Here is a 15,987-nt window from a genome sequence, read left to right on the forward strand (position 1 = left end):
AGAGTTTAGTGATTTTATGTAGCACCATGTTTTACCCTATATAATCATGGTGAAGAGAAGTACATCTCTCAATGTAACTGCATTCTAAGATACTTTGATAGATTTGTATATGACAAGCGTTAAAAAAACGTTCGTGTGAAAGCACTGGCCACATATAGTTATAGTGAAGTATGTATGGGATAGTTTACAATGGCCAGTCGCAACATTAGCTTTTACCTAGAAACCTCTTATTTACCAACATTTCGTAAGTAATAAATGTACTATTTACCAACAGTTGGTCCTGTCATTGGTGGAGTGATGTACGAGTTCCTAGGATACAAAAGCCCATTCCTGTTGATAGCTGGGTTGGCCGTTGTTGATGGAGGTAAGCCATATTATTATTTTTTGTCACCATGTAACAAGACCTGAAGGCCACTCAAGGTTACGGGTTACATTGTAACTGTAACAGCATCTCTACGCCCTAGGTCAGTAACATCATGACTGAGACCAGCCCAATTGCTCATTATGAGTGAGGACTAACTGACCCAATAGGCGAACCCCATTTTGGCCGGAATGGTTTGATCCGCCGCTCATGTTCGCACATATGGCGGGTTCTTTAACGTGCTTGGGGTGTTGCTCTCCCCAAACATGGGGCCTTCATTTAACGCCCTATCCGAGGGACGGCCCTAGCCGAAGCTACTGTAGGTACTCATTTTAACCTGATTTAAGTGAGGAAAGTCGTGTAAAGTGCTTTTCCCAAGGGCACAAGATCGGTAACACGGCAGCCGGATTCGAACCCGCGACATCTCGGCAAACAGGCTGCAGCTGCGCTACACGGTCACACTATTGGTCCGTCTTTACAGTCAGTTTCGATATAACGTCCTTGGTTACATATACGTTGATTTCAAATTTAAAACATACTCTGTGACCTAATTATGGTTTATGTCGGTTGTGATGTCTTCTGTGGTGTATAAAGGCGCGATCATAAGGAAGACCTAAACCACTATACCGGACGGCGTAGGGGTGAAAACTGAAATTATTACATCCATAATAAAAACAGCTACCGCGAAAAAAAAGACCGTGCATCATTTCGCAACGGAGTACAGACGACATGCTAATCCACATGCGATTGCGGCATACGGAACATAGAGATATAGGTGTGAACACTCAACGCACAAAGACTCTGTTGCTGGGGGTTACCCGCCAGTCACAGAGTAATGAATAAATGAAACGAAGACTCACATGTTCAGTGCAGTGAAAGTTCTAAAACAGGTTTAAGTAATTTGCAAATTCACCATATATTGTTGGTCTCGAGCTATTTTTATACCATATTTTCTGAGGTAACAATTTTGGATGAGAATGGAGAAATAATGCGTTTGCCCTTTTGATATTTTGCAGTACTTCGTTTACTACAGCAAAGACCAGCAGAAGAAGAATCTAAAGTAAGTGTGTGTGCGTATGTGTGTGTATGTGTGTCACTGTGTACGTATGTGTGTGTGTGTGTGTGTGTGTGTGTGTGTGTGTGTGTGTGTGTCACTGTGTGTGTGTCACGGTGTGATTTTTTAAAATGTGGTTTCCGTGATGTGATTTCATGACTTTTTCATCGGCGGTCAAACCTTGTCATTTGCTTCCAATAGCCAAAACAAATATTATCCAGGTTATTCGCTTTGACACTTACCAGATTCTATCGTTGTGTGCCACTTGCAGGAGAAAGCGGACGATTATTCGAGTTTAAACTTATTGAAGGACCCATACGTTCTACTAGCTGCAGGTAAGAACACCGAACAAGTTATGTCAACTTAAAGATTACACGAAAGTGTTACATTTTCTGAGTATGTTCAACTGACATTGCATATATTTATTCAATCAATATACGAGTGTACGTTCGCCCCAAATATACATATGGTGTGTGTTAATTGAACAGTTCTGTCATTGTTGCGGAACTTCATTCGAAATTTTTCTTGATTTTAAGATTTTACACCTCCATATTGACGTGCTTTTGTTTTGTGTCTTATCAGTTCATGCTTCATAATTTTCCGAATGATTGGAAAGCAGATACGTAGAAATGTAATGCCACTACGTGTCACATTACATTTTTCAGCATTCTTATTCGTTGGAACGGCAGCATCTGTTATGGTTGGGGGGATGGTACCGGTCTGGATGATGATGTCTATGAACGCTTCAGCGTGGCAACAAGGTAACTACCCTGTGGACAGGATCGGGTAGCTAGCAGGTTTTGTTCGGGGACCCCAGGCAGTCAGCCCGCCGATCTCACATTAGCGCTCCGCGGAGTTTCAGCCAGAAGGAGTTATCGCTACCCTCGGGTGGAAATCCTTCGGAATATACTCCCCGGAGCACCAATAGGAGATCGGCGGGTAGACTGTCTTGGGCCACCGAATAAACTGTGCTAGCAGCCCGATCTAGTTGAAGAACAGATTTATCCTAACAATGAATCAATATGCACTAGATCACTTTTACATGTCAATTGTTATTCGCAGCCAGGATATTATATAAACACTCTCCAACAAGATCTCTTCGGTGTCACTTACGAAAACTACTGGATAGCAGTTGAAGCGTCTGACCGTTTCCAAAACCATATTCAGTTGCTTGAGTAACTACTTTTTGGCGTACCTGAATGTCTAACCTACATAGTCTCTGTAGCAGGCTCTCTGGGCTTTTCTGTTTTGGGGGCTCGTTATGCACTTTTGATGGCCGTTTCTTGTTGTACTTGATCGCTTGTGCCGCTTACCCGACTCATAGACCAGCAGAAGTGTATTATGAGTCCCAAAAAATGCTCTGGAGGCAAACACGTTTATCATTTTTACCAATTAGGAGTTTCGGCATTGCCTGCGGCAGGAGGCTTTATCATTGGAACTTTTCTCTCTTCCATGCTGGTGGGAAGAACAGGGCGGTAAGTCTTTCATCTTTGTGTAGGGCAAGGTAGAAAAAAACAATACATTGTACATTGTGTGAATTGTCACCAGACAGTCGTGCAACAGTTTCAGTACGTGAGGACCATCCTTTTTTTTAATATAAATGGCAAGACTTGACTACATCACACATGACGAGATGCAAACTCTATTAGATATATATACAATGTAGAACTTACCCTGCAAGTAGTTGAACTTGGAAAATGGATTCATGTCGTTTGAAAACTGCAATTTCTTTTGCCATAACCACTTAATACTTTATTAGACGTTTTATCAAGTGTTACTAAATATTTTGTTTATGCGTGTATCCTCAGTTGGCTGCTGATTTTGGTTGGAATCCTAGGATTGGGAGTCTCTATGGCAATAGTAAGTCAACGAACGTTGCTCTTTAATATTGTAGGAAAAGTTTCTCTGGTTCTGCATTTATTGACAAGACATAGTGACGGCCTATTCGCGGTCCATTTAAGCTAAGGGCACAACCCGTCGTACGTGCAATTTTCCCGTACGTTTTTGGGGGAGATCAAGTCCGCCATGTATTTCTGAAAACGTTCAAGCTGTACAAGGCAGGCGCCTTGCCCGTACTGGCACGTACGGGGGGCAAATCTGCAGCCATGATACACAAAGTTTTGCCTGCACGGAACGTTCTACGGCGTGTCCGCGTGCTCCTAAATCCGTTGGATTCCGTAGGATTTCGTACGGAGGCGGTACTTAACACTTAAGCTAGGGGCACAACCCGCCGCACTTGCAAGTGCGTGCTGTCTACGTGCCAAAACGTGGGCAGTCTTTTGGCATCCGTAAGTGGTAAGTACCGTCTCCGTACGAACACGTGGCGAATCACACGGATTTTGGAGCACGCAGACGCGCCGTAGACATTTAAGTGCATGCAGAACTTTCTCTGCGTTGTACAGCCAATGGGCGCACAACACACTGGATCCATGAGTTTATTAAAGTTTTCTCATGGTCAAGTGCTCTTGTAGTTACTATTGCAGCATCAGAATCCGGATTCTCTGCGGTGGAATGGGTGGCATATTACTTGAGGCAGCTGCTAGGACTTCTGGAGGCAGCCGCTAGGACCTTAAAAGGTCGTCCTATATAAACATCTCCGAAAAACTTACGTTCATCGCACTTGCACGCACTTACACCATGCGAGTGAGTGAGGAAACCGTACGTAAGCAGCACGTGTAAGTAGGGCATGCATACGTTAACGTGGCACTCGCACAGAGACTGTACGTTGTACTCACGTGCAACTCATCTACCACTTGCGCAACGAACGATGAACGCAACTGCTCTCCACCAGGTGTGGCGTGCAGACCACGTACTTAACCGTGCGAGTGACGTGCGTTCACGTACTCCCTCCCTGCTCTTGCCAGTCGTTCCCCACGTTTTCAGGAATACGTGGCGGACGTGGCCTCCACAAAAAACGTACGGACAAATTGCACGTACGGCGGGTTGTGCCCCAGGCTTTGCGGATCCTAAAAGATTGCCCACGTTTTGGCACGTAGAGAGCACGTATTTGCACGTACGGCGGGTTGTGCCCTTAGTTTTACGATCACCACTGACAAATGCGTAAAAATAACTTCTAAGTCATTGATATGGAAATAAGGAAAATCAACAAGAGGTTTGAAGTCTTCAAAATAAACTGAGCAAAACAGTACAGATGCTGTTTGTAACGAACGTGAAACGTTTGAGTACAATCACAATTATAATACAGCATGTTTTATAAAGTATAATAAGATTACGTATAAAATGACGTTAATGTAAAATGTTCGCACATTACAGTTATGAAACCGTGTTCCTTATAAAACATGAGTATGGTATATTACCCTTTGGGGATTTTTTTTCATTTGTACCTTTCCTTGTATTTGCCTTCATTTATCATATATGATCAAAAGATTGATAAACGTAGACTTTAAGCCACAATAGACCACTTCTGGGGACCAAATTAAGGCTCACTGTGGCATCAACTCTTCTCCCTAAAGCTAGGGCTACTTGCAACTGCGTGATGTCTACAGCCAAAACGTAGGTAATCGCACAGAGATGGTACGTTGTAAGCACGTACAACTCACTTACCACTTGCGCAACGAACGATGCACACAACCGGCTCACAGCCTGGCGTGATGTGCAAACCACATGCTTACACCTTAGCTTGCGCAACCTTGCGATAGACGTGCGTTGAGACGTACTCCCTCCCTGCTCTTGCCAGTCCTTCCCTACGTTTTCGGAAAAACGTGGCGGACGTGACCTCCCCAAAAAACGTACGGACAAAAAGCACGTACGGCGGGTTGTGCCCATAGCTTAAGTCAGAAACGGCAAGCCCAACTGGGCCAATAGGAACCGATTAAAGTTAGAGCTCAATTCCATGGTCGAATCATCGAGTGATGGAGTCAACGTGTTTTGCATAACGCAGAATGTTGTATCCTTCTGAACATTGTTAGCGTGAATGCACGTTTTAAGCAAGGTTGGTCAGAAACAAACATACGGTTTGACCCAAAATGTCACAAAACTCACAACAGAATGACTTTGGCTGGAGACTTTAGAAAATGAAACTTCTTAGGCTGTTCTCAATTGAAACCATTCACCATGTCATTTTTAAGTTAAAAGCATAGCCTTCTAGGAGGATATTGGGCAACACTGTCAAAACACACATATGACCCAAAACAAAATATCATACAGTCTCATTATCGGAGTTTGTAAAATGAATAAATAGATAAATAGGCCCGTATATATACTGCATCTACGTACTAGCGATGACTTTTTTTTTCAGATTCCCCTGGCCAGGAACATCCCAGAGTTAATCACACCCTACCTTGCTTTTGGAATATTCAGTGGTATGTAATGTTTGTTTCCAGGAAAACATAAATCTATCATTGTATATTTCTTTTTATACAGCCTTTCATTGTTGCTACAATATGTACTATCATTAATCGTTTCTAGTTAATCATTTTGCGATATCCTGATTTTTGTCTGATAAATTGTTTTGAAAACGTTTGTTAATGTTTCGTGGTCCTCGCAGGATTGGCAGAAACAACTGTACTAACAGAAATAGGGGAGTTAGCGGATACCAGGTGAGACCTTATGTTGTATACATTGTTGTTGTTTTTGTTGTCATCCATCTGTCTCGGAAGACAATGGTAGGCAGACAGGGTGCGTAAGGCGACCCGTCTGCCTGGCCTGCACGTGACCTTTTAAGGTGAAGGAGGGATGTACACTTCCTTCTCCACCCTCTCGTCTACTGGCGCACTAAGACACACAGGGGCAAGAACTGCGTGCAACGTGTAAGACGGCCCCAGCAGATTCAGGTTTGTTGTTTGGAGTTTCCGTCTCCTAGGAGGACTTCCGACCAAGGATGCAAGGGGTTCCTCCTACCCCTGACTCGTGTGTGGCAGGTGCGTCAAGCCCAAACATGCCTCTAAGGCCACTAGCCGCAGCTAGGTACTCATTTACACCTGAGTTAAGTGAAGAAAGTCTAGCTATCCAACAATCCACCAATCTATCTATCAACGCATGGCAGACTGTACGTAGCGTATTCTCTGTGATTTCAGACACGGCTCGAAATACGGGAGTGCCTTCGCTATCTCAGAGAGCGCCATGTGCATCGGCATTACCATTGGTAAGTTTTAGTTACTCCCCAAACAGAGGTTGGTGTGTAAGATTTTTACATTAACTTTGGGTTGCCGGAAAGGAAAGGGTGTGCATGATAAAGGACAACAAACAAGCGACCTCTGTTTGGAGAATAGATTTTAGCATTGTTTATGTACATATTGACGTAGGGTTGAAAGTATCGGTACTAGTATTCTCAGTCATAACCTTTTATTACCAATTTAATCAACCTGTTGTTGATGATCTGTTATTTTTAATAAAAGCTGCAGTTGGACGAATACATAACCGCCAAATAAGCAAGGCCTGTCATAAAGAGGGCATTTATTCAAGAGTTTAAGGTCTCATTTATGTATAACTAATACATAACAAGATGTATTTTACATTCAAACACGATGACCAGATCTCTTGCAGAAAAGTAATCATACACAGTCATCTACATCTTCATGAGTTATGTTGTCCACAAACACACACTCACACAGATAAACATTTTACACAGCCCGCTGCAGTATTATAGGAAAATACCAGGTGAACTATTTCAGAAGTTGACACTAGCCAGTCAGCTTCTAGATATGAATATTTGTCCACAGTTTCCATGTTATTCACAGACGAACACACATATTAGATACACGACCTCCAAATAGTATCGTAGCGTAGGAAAAACGGTAGGTGAACAATTTTCAAACTTCACCTTCATTTTCTTTCAGGCTACCTACCTGCTAAATATCATGAACTTCCATCCATAGCTTCTTGAGTTATGCTGTTGGCATACACATAGACCCCCAATACACCATGCACAACTAAAAGCATAACCTTCTTGGTGAAGGTAATAATATATATATATATATAAATATAGAATACAACACGGTGTATTCCGTATCACCCGAGGTACCAGCCCGACCGCGGGTCGAATCGCACGAAGGCCGGATGGTGATCCGACCCGCGGGAGGGCTTGGACCGAGGGTGATGCGGAATACACCGTGTTTATTTCATTTATGTCATACCCACCTGAGAAAACCCCTGTTTTGATGCGAAATACGCGAGAAGTTGAACAAACTTGGTGTCCTCGAACAAAAAGTGTTAATTGCAACAGTAATGTTCCAACGTCCGAATCAGGTATTCGAACTTTCGATGGCGCCGCACTAGGCCCGCTCAAAACAGTTCAATTTATTCGAATGGAGCCCGTGTGATACGCCTTTCGAACCGGTCTGATACGGAAGCGTACGGCCCGGTCCAGAACACCCGTATCGAACGTTTTCGCGTCACACTTATGACATAAATGTAAGTATCACACGTTCATAGAAAATAATGCATTGAGTACAACATGGATAAAATGTGTTAATCCCAAAATGTCTAATCTGTCTGTATGTAGGTCTTGCGGTCTCTGGAGTTTTGATGGATGCTCTGGGCTTTTTTTGGATGATGCTAGGCTTAGGATTACTCAACGTCCTTCTCAGTCCTGCTGCCATCCTACTGCGGAATGTACCAAGTACAGAAAAGATGGACAAACTGGTAAGCATGTAACCAACCTGTGTTGTTGTTGGGGGGGTATGTAAATCTACGTTTATTCGATTATATGGGCAATATCATTCATTCCGCGTATTAATTTTCGTCCTTTTTCAGAAAAGTGTTCGTCATACCGTAAATTGTACAAACCAGCTACAAAATATATGTCGTACATTCAAAATGATATAGAAAATTGTAATTCTACGTATATGTAAGTCTACGTTTGTTTGAGTGTATAGAATATATCATTCATTCCACGTATTCCACGTATTAATTTTCGTCCTTTTTCAGAAAAGTGTTCGTCATACCGTAAATTGTGCAAACCAGCTACAAAATATATGACTTGTCGTAAATTGAAAACGACATCGAAAATCGGATAGTAATGTAGAATGCGGCAAAGTCAATTTAGAAGCATAGAAGAGTTTTGAAATAACCAAAATGTTTAGTGTATCACAAGCTTTGGTCTTGTTTCTGAAGCCATATTTCCAACCTTCCTTCCCACTTGTACTGAGGGCAACTGTTTTTATTTTGCACAGCTTTAAGTGTAATAGATGAAAACAACACTGGAATAACATCGAGACAGCATATGAAAAAATAACACATGGCATTTACACAAGAATGGCGTTAGAAACTAATAAAGCTACATTTACCGCTAATACTATCATAATACCGATCATACCGTTTAATGCCTGTCAATTACATTTGCCTTATTTGTATTCTTGCAATAGAATTGTCTTTTATACGATTTAACTGTTTCCTTTTACAGACAATCGTCTATAAAGAGGAGAACCAGCTGAAGACACAGTTCTACAAACCTCAACCTGGGGAGGATTAAATCTAAAAAAATCTAAGCCATAAAGTGACGAGAGTTACTTTTGGAGGGCTCTTTTTAAAACGTAAGATGGACGTTTTGGGCTCGTATGTCAAAAGCAAAGTGACCAAAATTTGGTGTCGATGCACATTCGACTGAGGAACTTTTTACCCTAATGACAGTGTGTTTTCTAAGATGGCATTTTTGCAAAATACTACCTCAGGTATGAATATGCATATATATATATATATATATAAAGCAGCAACATATGTCAGCCTATGAATATTAATTGTGATTGACGTTTTATCTTGATAGTGAAAAAACTGCATGGAAAGTGTGAAGATAGCAAGAAGCAGGCCTGCGAACCTTCCCTCTTGTGCATTGTTGTCTGTTTACAGTAATTTTTCATTGGGGCGGACCAGCAAACTGAGAAAGTTGTCTACAAGGCATCATGTAAAGGTAAATCAGTAAAGGTAAATTATAGATGAGTGAACTAATGTGATTTTCCATGTGTACAGATTGTATATACATATATGATGTAAATTTGTAACCGTTCTGCTTATACAATGTACGTTAATGCTAGTGGTTTTATATTGTTTATTGCAGCAATTGTATTTGTAACATGTATGTATTCTCTCCCAGGCTTAGCCCTTGCCAATACCCTAAGGCTAGTTGGGTAGCCCTGGCTGTATGTATACAGCTGAACAAATAAATAAAATAAATAAAGAAAAAGAGTGTTTTCTGAAGGCCCGATCACAATCGTTGTGTTATTGTACTTCTCTTGTAGAATTTTCAGGAAGGCAAGGATTTACTGTAACATTTTCTGTAATAAGACAGCTGACATATGTTGAAATCATCCGCGACTTTCCTATGAATGAATTTACTATCATGAAGCGATCATGTTACTTCACTCCATTTGATTCCGCCATTGGAGAAGTGTTTATTAACCAAACGTTGATCGTCTAAAGTAACTCTGCAAATCATAGAGCATTATTAATGATAAAGATTCCCACATTTTGCCAGTGACGCTTGGTGTAATAAAAAGGCAATAATGCAAACCAGAATCTAGCTTGTATAATCTTTGAGGAATTTTTTTTTTCACCCGATGTGCTGTAAGTAAGAGAAGAACATTACTGGATATAAATCTTCCAAATGAAGGCCTAATATTCATACTAAAGGAGAAATACAATAATTCCATCAACGTAAATGACAGGAACCACATACCTGTGGCATTTGGAAGTTATATACTTAAAGGTTAAAACCGTTGAATATGAGTGATGTAATCGAGGACCCTATTTGTACATTGATCGGGAAAATGCTATGCTACGTTTACACTGCTGTCATGTACCTTTTGAACTGCACAAAGAATATTAGCGCTGATTCGAAGATACTGACTTTTTTAAACACTCGAATATGACAAAACAACAGCAATTGTGTCCCATATATTTGACCGACCACACACGTAAATGTTGGTCTCTATCAAAAAGTACAGTATGCTTTGATTTTGACCTCGGAAATCTATGGGCATTCTCAAGAATGCCTTAATGAAGTACTAAGTTGATATCTGACTGAAAACCATGGAGATTACTGATGGTGCAGTACATCACTATATATATATTCAACGTTGTTTTGATGTGGTGGTGTTATGTTACCTGGCAGAATTGTTACACTTTAAACTCTATGACATGTGTTCTAAACAGTGCAGATAGATGCATTTAAATTCGCGGGGATTTACTTTCCCGGTAGCGGGAAAATGAAGTGTCCGCGGTGGTTTTAAGTTCGCGGTAGCTGCATTTCCAGAGACTGCAGTCTCATACTATAATGGAAAAATATTCTCGGTGGTTTTAAGTTCCAGGTGAAGAGCTCACCACCAAAACCGCGAGCATAAAACCACCGCGAACATTTCTGCATTTACAGTAGATGTTAGCTTTATAGCTTCTGACACATGAAGTGAATATTGGCAGGACTGTCGGGCACATCGAGGAACCGGATGTTAGTAAATTTGGCCTCCTTCAGCATGGATACCGCCAGCTCCTGTCCCCACATGTTGCCCAGGCCCCTCCCCCCGAAGTACAGCGACACGGGCATGCAGTGCAGCAAGCTGGCCCCGTACAGCATCGGCGCCGCCGGATTGTCAAGGTTGTCCGCTAGCTCCGTGTGACTTCTTATGTCGATCATCGAGAACAGACCATTAGACTTGAGCGTGCGGTACAGCTCTCGAAGCACGCCTTCCGGATCGGCCTGGTCGTGTATCGCGTCCCACGCGAGCACGTAGTCGAACGAATCTGACCAATCAGCGGGCAGCTTGGCCACGTCCTGCACCTGGAACGTGGTGTTGACCAACCCGAGCCGGTTACTCTCCGTGGCCGCCCATTGGACGGCGTCACGATCGAGGTCGGTGCCGACGAACGTGCTGTTAGGAAAGTGCTGCGCTAGGATGAGGGTGGTGATTCCCCTACCGCATCCAGCGTCATGGACTCTGATACCCGACTCTGAATGGGAGAAGATCAAGTAGATCAAGAAGAACAGTATTGCACAATAACAGTTAGATACTTGAATGGTCGCATTTATGTTTCTGACTGATTTGAATGAAAGGATAAAGCACATGGGGATGCACGGGCACACGTACCTCATAGACCCTGTCAGAAGTTGGTGGGGTCACATGGTCTTTTGGTTACGTGTGCAACGCATGCCTAGTGCGTGCCCTCAGTTGGTTTTTGTCGCCAAATCGCACTTCGGGTACCTTCTGCATCCGTCGGAAATCTCCGTCGGAACGTTCGGCACCCACTCGGGTAATCCCGAGTACAACGTACTCGAATTTCGGGTCACACTCGGAACACCAAGCCGGGCAGTTCAGCCCGGGCTATCCGACAACAATACCTTGGCCTACCGCCTATGGACTGACCTCACTCTTGGACCTCTCTCTCATTTTCTCCAAGAGGTAACAACTTGCGGTTTTCGGCATCGTATTCGTAACAAATCTACCTACCTGTGATATTAATCTTATTTTTGTTACTGCATGAAGAAAATTTTCTAGATCATCTGAAACTTACGACATGCAAAAATAGCGAACGTACCCAGAAAGCGACTCTGTTTCGGCCAATTTTCGAGAAGTCTTCGCCAGAGAAAGATATGGCGCCTATCTTTTACGCCCCTCCAAGGTTCCCACATGAAAAACAATTGGCGGCGCATGTTTGGACATGTTTAAGAGGCAAAGTTTCGCAAAAATTTTGAATCGGCAAATCGAGCCGCCATCTTCCCAAGTGACGCACATGAGGCGTTTTGTCGTAAATGGACCAGACCAAATTCTGCCAGGTGTGTGCCCGTGGGATGTAGTTCATGAGTTTGTCGACTACTAGACCAGTATCTAGTTATCTGCATATTTGGGTACTTAAGTTGTGCTCCTCACCCAAACGTTCCTTCAGTCCGGGAACCATCGGTACAAATTTGGACACCAGATTAGTTTCCACCTCCTGCTTCCTTATGTCTGCCTGCCAAGCTTGAAAGTCAGGATACGCTGAATATGGCACACCTAAAGTGCGGAACGAGACATAATAAACTAAATCCCACCTTCAATAGAAAAGGAGGCCTTCGTATGGACCTTTCTACCCAGCTACCTGGGTTGCAAATCAAACAACAGGAGCATATTAATTTTTGGACTTGTTCAAGATATAATGATAAAAGCACAGAGCTATTCACATTACTTTCCGCTTGCTATACACTCGTTCTCATTGAAATGTCGAAAATGGCATTTTTTGGTCGAAAAATAAATCGGCTTTATTTTCACTGAAAACTACATGGTTGTTTGGGAAAATTCCTCTTTAAACCATAGCCAAAAAATGGCAACTTATAATTTTCGGTCCCATTGGTAATTCATTACAGGGCATGTAACGTTTGTTACAACAGTAGACTTTACCCTGTTTTCTTCGAAAGGACTTACCTTATTGACTACATCATTTAGGTATAAGTGAATGCCCCTAGGGACATTTGAAAAGTGGGCAGCTTTTTTACACCAGGTCAAATAGAAAGCCTAGACAGCATCGAACAATGGTAACGTTTGTTACAGTCAATTCTGTGCAACATTTTGTTAAGCAAGGTGGGATACAAATGACAGTCAACAACCCTTTCTTGTTTCTTTATAAAGCCAGAAAAACTGAACAGCGTCACAAAAACGGCCATTTCTAGTCTTATACGTGGATAATATAACCGTGGCAACCATCGTACTAGTGGTGGTAACGTTTGTTACAGAATCTGGCGACAGGCCTAAACCACCTCACACAGCCTCCAAGATCAGTGACAGTAGCGATCTGACGTGATCGGACAGAGGGCCTGGGTAGCTGATTTCACCTGCCGAATAATCATTCTGGGAACTGAATTGTTAAATTTTTGGCTACTATTTTAATTCTTCGTTTCTTCTGAGGCGACAGCCATTTTTTAGGGTGTGAAATCCCACCCGTGGCTATAATAATCTTTTAAGCCATCAACCAATACGAATGTTGTGGTGCATCTTTTGTAAAACATTACAGGGGTTGTGGAAAAATGAAGGAACCAGTGATGTTGTCTATAATTTGCTCCATATCAAGGCGTAAAGTCAGGCGACAGCATTTCGACATTTAAATGAGAACGAGCCTATAAAGAATTTGCTACTCTCTGTTCGATAGATAAGTTCATCTACAACCGTTACGATAACCCTCAATGTGTACAAGTAGGCACATTTTTTTCACGAATGCTTATACCGTAGAACCAATAGTATAAATGACATGTTAGACCCAATATGTTCACTTATTCATACCTATAGATATCCATATATGTTTGTTTGGTTGTACTGTAAGTAGTTGTTATATATGTAGACCTTACGAAAGCCGCTGTACCTTAATTTGTCGTGCCAATAAAGACTTCCATTTATTCATAGTTAGGATACAAGACATAGTTAGGTTCTTCAAACGGACCCTTCGAGTCTGGTCTGCCTTTCTCTAAGATACTGTCTTCTACTCGTTGTTTTCCTGCTCTACGATGTTGTTCTATACTAGCTGACCTTCAGGTCCGTCCAGCTTGAAGCAGTCGGCCACATCCGTGGCTACGCCGGCCAGCAGCCGCATGAACTCCGGCATCTGGGTGGACTTCAGAACGTCCCGCCGGTGAGGCGGGAGGAAGTAGGTCCGCTTCTCCCTGTCGTACTCCACGATCCGGGACGTCACCATGACAGCCAACCACTCACGAACGTACCTGTCAGAAAATGGAGGTACAAACCTCTAAAGTATCAGGCGGGCCCTTTTTTTTGTATTGTCTCACCAATGGAAAGACAGCTACAAAATTAATTTTAGATACAGGAGAATTCTTTTTACACAACCAGCAGTTACTTACATTGCTTACGTTTCGATGTCTCTTAGACACCTTCGTCAGAGCTTCTAACTGGAGTTATGCTTCTCACCGCTATATGTAGACTAGTACTATTTTCGAAAATTCATTTTGTTAGGTCTGATATCAACATGCTGCATTTCTTTATCTAGCAAATCATAGACGTTGCTTTCTTACACTTTCAGGCGTTGCATTTACGTGGCTATTTTTGGGGAATAGCGGGGCCCCTAGATTGTTTTTAATTTCGCGTTTAAAATCAAGTCAATACCCCATGAAGAAAAGATACCTTTATTTGTGTGAAAAAAACAACAACGGGGAATTCGACAATCTACGGGGACCAATTTGTTACTTTAAAGCCCGGCCGGTGCTATACAGGTGCCCGTGTCCGTGGGATAGTAAGGAATACCAAAGTCCTTACCCTACATACCTTCGTGCTAACGACGAACCTTGCCAGACATAAAATAACGACCTTTTCATAACCCTAAAAAATATTATGATTATATAATTGACTTTCACATCTGCATAGTGTATGTTTGATTATGTACACCTTTACCTAACTTAAACAGGTCACAATGTTGACAATCCAATCATTTACAATATTGACTCAGAAAATGAGGACACTTTCACTTTAATCATGCAAGTTAGAGACTTATTTGCATAATTGGTATTTGCTAATCTTAGACCTGCCACACACTATATGCTACATGTATTTGAGTCCTTTAATGGAAACACTGTAAATATAGATCTCCTCATTAAGTATGAAAATAAAGTCCAAATATCCATAATTTACACTTTATTATGTACATCTCTTTCCAAGATACCTGGATACTAAATACCATGGAAATCTATCGTTCCCTTGTTCCCTTATGCTCATTTTGACAAAATTGCCCTTGCAGGTCCAGAGCAAGCTGCTAGGGGGTCCAAACATACATCTGACTTCTTCCTTTCATCACAAGCTATCTTCCACCAAAAATCAAGACTACAGCATGTCCAAGTTAAAAGGTAAAAAAAATGATGTTCTGCTGCACTACCAACGTCACCTGCCAGGGGGCCCGAAATCGACCTTGACCTTCGTCTTCCCACCCCTCCCACATATCATTGTAATACATCTAGACAAAGACTCACAGACAGACACCAAAAACTATACCTCAATTTTGACCCGTCCCCGCCACCTTAACGCTTACTCACCTTTCCTTCATGCCTGCAGCTTCTGCTATCTGTACGGATGTGCGTGGCCCATCTTGCTCACCCAACTTGACGAACAGACCCGTACGTACGCCTATGGCCACCGCTAATGTCACGAACCCGGACGAGACCGTTGTGGTCAGCCTCAGGGCGAATTGCTCGGTCGTCTCTACAGTGGTCTGGTCGTCCGCCATTATGTCTGTGCCAGGTAATACGTCTGTAAACAACTGGTTGCGAGTAGGACATTGAACAAGACCGATCAGGTCGCAGCACGTTGAACTTTGACCTTTCCCCTTGTTGCCACTGTTGCGTTATAGTTTCTCTGTAGTGTGTTACGCCGTCTAGCGTGACGTCATATACTGCAGTAACTACGTCCTACTTCCGGAATTAGAGGGGCTACTCTCGAACAAGTAACTAAGTCTTAGGCCACAGCAAATAAATTTTATGGATGACATCAGCGCGCTCATCAATTTTCGCTTGATGTCACCAAAAAATTTTTTTTTTCCTCTTCGGGGATGGTCCGATAGACCAAGATAGGCAAACATGTTTTGTTGCAGCCTAATAATACTTGTAGAAGTAACACTGGGGAGCCATGACTATAGTTGCAGAAGTGAAACTTGT

General features: G+C 42.3%; 2 protein-coding genes across 3 annotated transcripts; one reads left to right on the plus strand and one right to left on the minus strand.

Annotated features, from left to right (window-relative positions):
- Positions 1 to 215: 215 nt before the first annotated feature.
- On the plus strand, positions 216 to 9,591 carry LOC118418055 (chromaffin granule amine transporter-like). 2 transcript variants are annotated; one of them, XM_035823871.1, is made up of 11 exons: positions 216 to 364; positions 1,378 to 1,421; positions 1,687 to 1,750; positions 2,081 to 2,176; positions 2,812 to 2,890; positions 3,224 to 3,275; positions 5,674 to 5,737; positions 5,923 to 5,974; positions 6,452 to 6,519; positions 7,879 to 8,018; positions 8,779 to 9,591. In XM_035823871.1, exons 1-11 carry the CDS (start codon positions 256 to 258, stop codon positions 8,845 to 8,847), a joined length of 837 nt encoding a protein of 278 aa, XP_035679764.1. In that variant the 5' UTR covers positions 216 to 255; the 3' UTR covers positions 8,848 to 9,591. The 2 variants fall into 2 exon arrangements, with proteins under 2 accessions (XP_035679764.1, XP_035679765.1); XM_035823872.1 differs by lacking the exon at positions 1,378 to 1,421.
- A 177-nt stretch (positions 9,592 to 9,768) lies between these two features.
- On the minus strand, positions 9,769 to 15,764 carry LOC118418054 (demethylmenaquinone methyltransferase-like). The gene is made up of 4 exons (XM_035823870.1): positions 15,370 to 15,764; positions 13,859 to 14,049; positions 12,233 to 12,355; positions 9,769 to 11,315 (listed from the first exon to the last, which is right to left on the minus strand). The coding sequence occupies exons 1-4, from the start codon at positions 15,558 to 15,560 to the stop codon at positions 10,753 to 10,755; spliced, it is 1,068 nt and encodes a 355-aa protein (XP_035679763.1). The 5' UTR covers positions 15,561 to 15,764; the 3' UTR covers positions 9,769 to 10,752.
- Between the last annotated feature and the right edge of the window lie 223 nt (positions 15,765 to 15,987).

This window comes from Branchiostoma floridae, chromosome 6 (genome assembly GCF_000003815.2).
Source record: "Branchiostoma floridae strain S238N-H82 chromosome 6, Bfl_VNyyK, whole genome shotgun sequence".
NCBI classification, from domain to species: Eukaryota; Metazoa; Chordata; class Leptocardii; order Amphioxiformes; family Branchiostomatidae; genus Branchiostoma; species Branchiostoma floridae.

Coding starts and splice junctions, on each gene's coding strand:
- LOC118418055 (XM_035823871.1), top strand. CDS start 256: ATGTACTATTTACCAACAGTTGGTCCTGTCATTGGTGGAGTGATGTAC. Junction 1,751..2,080: donor ATACGTTCTACTAGCTGCAG/GTAAGAACACCG, acceptor TACATTTTTCAG/CATTCTTATTCGTTGGAACG. Junction 8,019..8,778: donor CAGAAAAGATGGACAAACTG/GTAAGCATGTAA, acceptor TTCCTTTTACAG/ACAATCGTCTATAAAGAGGA.
- LOC118418054 (XM_035823870.1), bottom strand. CDS start 15,560: ATGGCGGACGACCAGACCACTGTAGAGACGACCGAGCAATTCGCCCTG. Junction 12,356..13,858: donor CAAGCTGGACGGACCTGAAG/GTCAGCTAGTAT, acceptor TCCGCACTTTAG/GTGTGCCATATTCAGCGTAT. Junction 11,316..12,232: donor CGGACTGAAGGAACGTTTGG/GTGAGGAGCACA, acceptor TCTCCCATTCAG/AGTCGGGTATCAGAGTCCAT.